Source organism: Haemorhous mexicanus, chromosome 25 (assembly GCF_027477595.1).
Source record: "Haemorhous mexicanus isolate bHaeMex1 chromosome 25, bHaeMex1.pri, whole genome shotgun sequence".
NCBI classification, from domain to species: Eukaryota; Metazoa; Chordata; class Aves; order Passeriformes; family Fringillidae; genus Haemorhous; species Haemorhous mexicanus.
This window is the reverse complement of record NC_082365.1, coordinates 4,025,929-4,030,239: the sequence shown is the minus strand read 5'-3', so window position 1 is coordinate 4,030,239 and position 4,311 is coordinate 4,025,929. Positions and strand designations below refer to the sequence as shown.

Genomic DNA, 4,311 nt, shown 5'->3' with positions numbered 1-4,311 from the left:
TTCACACTTGGATAATTTCTCTGCTTGACTTGTACTGTGTGTTGAACTTTCAGCACCAGCCAATTACAGTCATTCAAAGTGTGTATTTGAAGATTTTTCTTATGCAACAAATTTGATTATAATACCAAAGAGCTTGAGGCAAATACCAAGTGCCCTCCATGTGGTGGAACAGTTTGGCTTGAGCTGGGCACAGCTGGATGGGATTTAGGGTGGCAGGGGGGTGGCATGGCCACTCCACAGCCCTGGGAGAGCAGGTGGCCCCCTCAGGTGCTCCCCACAGGGCTGGCACCTCCCTGGGGTGTTCAAAAAGCAGCCTGGCACTGGCACCAGCAGGAATCAACCCTCACCCAGCCAGCCTGGCCCATGGCTTCACTGCTTGTCCCCAGAATTGGGGGAAAAGGGACATTCATGGCACTGAAACACCTCCTAATCCATCCTCTGCGCTGTCGGGATGTTGTGATGGGAATAAACCCCAGCAATCCTGGGTTTCTAGGGACAGAAATGGGGCAAATCCTGCACCCTGCAGGGGTGTGGGGTGAGGGAGAGCATGGGGGACAGTCTCTGCTGGGGCAGGAAGGACACGGCGTGGGGACAACTGGGGCTGTCCCCAGCCCCTGAGGGGCTCCCAGCACCTGCCCTGTCCTGCCCCATCCCCTCTGGGGCTGCTCTGTGCCAGAGGAAGAGGGAAGGGAAGGGGATGGGGCAATCCAGGGCCTTACATAAGGTGGAGATTGGCTGCAGCAGGAGGTGGCCTGTGCTTCATTAGAAACAAACTCAGTAAATCAGCAACATCTGGGGCCTGCTGGCTGGAGCACCGCCCCAGCAGGGGAGGGAAATCTCCTGTTGTCCTCCCAGATTAAAGGATTTTGCTGTTTGCTCACAGTTTTGTTCATGTAAAATGAGCTGGCCCTGACCAGCAGCCTGCCCAGGGCCTCGTGTTCCATCTCTGCCCTCAGCCCTTCCAAAACCCTCACCAAACATAAACCCCTGCCCAGGCACCCACCCAAGGTCTGTCTGTGCTCGCTGCTCTGAGCCCTGCAGGGACACCCCACCCTTGGGAAGTGTTTTTTTGGGTGTCTCAGTGGCAAGGCGGAGCTCAGGGCTCTGACAGCCCTGCCCAGCAGCCCACGCTCCCCCAGGCAGGCGGCCGCACTTCGCTGCGTAGTATTTATTCATTATAGCAGAAAAGAAAACCTCATTAAATTAGTCCAGGACTCTGCTGGCTGCTCCCAGGCGGGGACACCCAGTGCTGGGTGGGGATCCAGCATTTCCTCATTTCACAGTGACGGGAGAAGGGGCAGAGATGCCGTCCTGAGGGCCAGGCCGGGCCGGGCCGGGCCGCGCCCCTCAGACCTCCAGCTTCTTCTTCATCTCCATGCGGTAAATGATCTGGTAGCCGTCATCCCAGGCGTAGATCTGCCTCTCCCGGGGGCTGTACTTGAGGCTGGCGTGGGAGCCGTAGCGCTTGGGGAAATAGACCAGGGAGGCGTCCTCGGGGGCCAGCGTGCCGCTGACGTCGAAGACGCACTGGACGCGGGCGCGGCTGGGCAGGCGCGTGTTGTACACCACGTGCAGCGCCCCGCACACCACGAAGGCGCCCTCGGCGTTCTCCCGCGGGCACGGCGTGTCCCACATCTGCTCGATGTCCAGCGAGGCGGGGTCCAGCTTGGCCAGGCACATGTTCTTCTCGTCCTCCTTGGTGGCGTAGATGGCCCAGAGCCCTTCCTCGTCCGCCGACACCTCGATGTAGGTGGAGGGGGAGAGGCCGAAGACGGGGATCTGCTCCTCGGCCGGGAACACCGAGCTGTCCACCACCGTCTTGTTGGCCAGGTTGAACTTGATCACCTGGAAGGAGAGGCCCTGCTGGCGGATGTAGTAGAGGTGGCCATCGTAGACGAGGTGCCCGGTGCCCACCCAGGGGTAGGGCAGCTTGATGCGGGCGGCCTTGCGGGTGGCAGAGAAGAGGGTGAACTCCCGCATGCGGGGGAAGACGTAAACCGTGTCGTTGGCGGTGCCATCAAACACGTAGATCTTCTCCGAGCTCCCCGCCGCGTCCTTGGTCCAGAGCCCCGAGGAGCTGCCGAAACGCTTCAGGATCTTCATGGCCCTGACACTGGCGATGGTGTCGCTGCAATCTGTGAGAGAGGGGCGGCTGTGAGAGCCTGGGAACAGCCCAGCCCTGCAGCGGGACTGCTGCTGCTCTGTGCTGGATTCTCACCCTGTCCCACCCCGACCCTCAGGCAACTGCCTTGGAAATTCACTGAAGGGGTTTCGGTGCATCCCTGGTGGCATTGAGAAGTCCCCTAGTGCACCCATGCCATGGGCAGGAGAGTCACTCTCACCCCAGCCCTGCCCCAGAGGCATTGGGGATGCACAGGGCTCCAGCCTGGGGTTTGGATGCAGCTCCCAGGCTGGGGGGATGCAGGAGCTTGTGCCAAAGACATCTGAGATGCCCTGCTGGGACACAATGCCCTGGCCTGTGGCTGGGGGGCACCTGGACTGGGGTGGGCTGGGAAGGGTCAGGGTAACCCTCAGACAGGACCATCCCCCTGGGGAGCCACAGCAGCCCCTCACCTGTGAGCTTGGTGTACTTCTCGTTCTTCCTCTGCTTGGCTGTGGCCACCTGCTTGTCCATCAGAGTCTCATCCACCTCCACGCAGGGCGGGGCGGGGTTCTGTGTCTCCAGGTAGTCCACCTCCCGCTCCAGCCGGTCCACACGCACGGCCGCGCCCTCGGCCTCCGCCCGCATCGCCTCCCGCTCCTTCTCGGCCGCCTCCAGCATGCCCAGCACCTGGTTCTTGAAGTCCCGCAGCTCCGTGGAGTAGCGGCTGCTCTGGTCGTGCCACTGTGAGATCCTCTCCTGGGGTGGCCAAGGGGACACTGAGGTCTCCAAACCTCACAGCCCACCAGTGGTAGCTGTCCCAGCCTGCCCGGGCTGGGGGAGCCCCTGGAGCCACACGGGGCTTGTGGCTCTGGGTCCCATCCCACCCTGTTCCTGCTCCCATGCTGCTTCTGCAATGTTCCCACACCCATGATGCCCATTCCTGCAATGCTCCCATGATGTTCCCAGACCCACAATGTCCCATTCCCGTGCTGCCCCCAGATGCCCCAAGGCCCTGCTCTCCTGTGACACCCCCAGGATGCCCCCATGATGTTCCTGAACTCACAGTGCTCCCCAGTCTCTCATGCTGCTCCCAGATCCGTGATGCCCTCATTGCTGTGATGACCCTGTGAAGCTCCCAGACCTGCAATGTCCCTGCTTTTCCATGATGTTCCCATTCCTGTGATGTCCCCATGGTTCTCCCAGACCCACAATGCCCCTTCTCTTGCGATGTTCCCATTCCTGTGATGTTCCCATGGTTCTCCTACACCTGCAATGCCCCTGTTTTCCCATGATGTCCCCAGACCTGTGATGTTCCCATTCCTGTGATGCCCCCATGGTTCTCCCAGACCCACAATATCCCTGCTTTCCCATGATGTTCCTATTCCCGTGATGTCCCCATTGTTCTGATGTTCCCATTCCTGTGATGTCCCCACGGTTCTCCCAGACCCACAATGCCCCTTCTCCTGTGATGTTCCCATTCCCGTGATGTCCCCACGGTTCTCCCAGACCCACAATGCTCCTGCTCCCCCGATCCCCCCGTCCCCCTGTGCTCCCACGCCCATCTTGGCCCGGTGTATCGCAGCTGGGCTGTGCAGGATCCCGACAGGGGCTGCCGGGGCACCCCACCCCCAGCTCCTCCTCACCAGCCCCGCTCCCAGCCCCGCCGGCCTCCACGGAGAAGGGTTGGGATCCCCTCCCCGGGGCGATTCGGGGTGCGGGGCTGTACCTCCAGGAGGGTGATGCGGCGCTCCACGTACTCCATGAACTGCTGCTGCTGGGCGCGCAGGGCCGGGGCGAGCAGCGGCAGCAGCAGCAGGCAGCGCCAGGGCCCCATGGCCGGCAGCGCGGCAGCCTCCAGCTCAGTGCTCAGGAATGCTCCGGCCTCCCCAGCCCTTATTGCATCCAGATGTGCACAGGGAGGGAGGCGAGGCTGCTCCTTCCCCGCAGACCAGCCCCGGGCGCTTTAACCCCTTCGTGCCCCAGCCAGCGCGCTGCCCCCGAGCGGCTGGGATGGGGCAGGAGACGGGGGACGGGCTGGTGGCAGAAGTTTGGGGTGCGGGGAGAGCCGCAGGAGCCCCCGAGCGAGAGGACACGTCCTCATGAGCCGTACTTTGGGGACAGCGAGGGGACAGCCCTGGCTCCTTGTCCCCAGAGGTGCCCAAAGCCAGCGGCCAACCTGAGCCTCGGCCATGTCCAGGTCTGGGGAC

The 4,311-nt window shown here is 62.2% G+C and overlaps 1 protein-coding gene across 1 annotated transcript; it reads right to left on the bottom strand.

Annotated features, from left to right (window-relative positions):
- Positions 1-1,153: 1,153 nt before the first annotated feature.
- Positions 1,154-3,989, bottom strand: OLFML3 (olfactomedin like 3). The gene is made up of 3 exons (XM_059867710.1): positions 3,831-3,989; positions 2,575-2,860; positions 1,154-2,135 (listed from the first exon to the last, which is right to left on the bottom strand). The coding sequence occupies exons 1-3, from the start codon at positions 3,936-3,938 to the stop codon at positions 1,348-1,350; spliced, it is 1,182 nt and encodes a 393-aa protein (XP_059723693.1). The 5' UTR covers positions 3,939-3,989; the 3' UTR covers positions 1,154-1,347.
- Between the last annotated feature and the right edge of the window lie 322 nt (positions 3,990-4,311).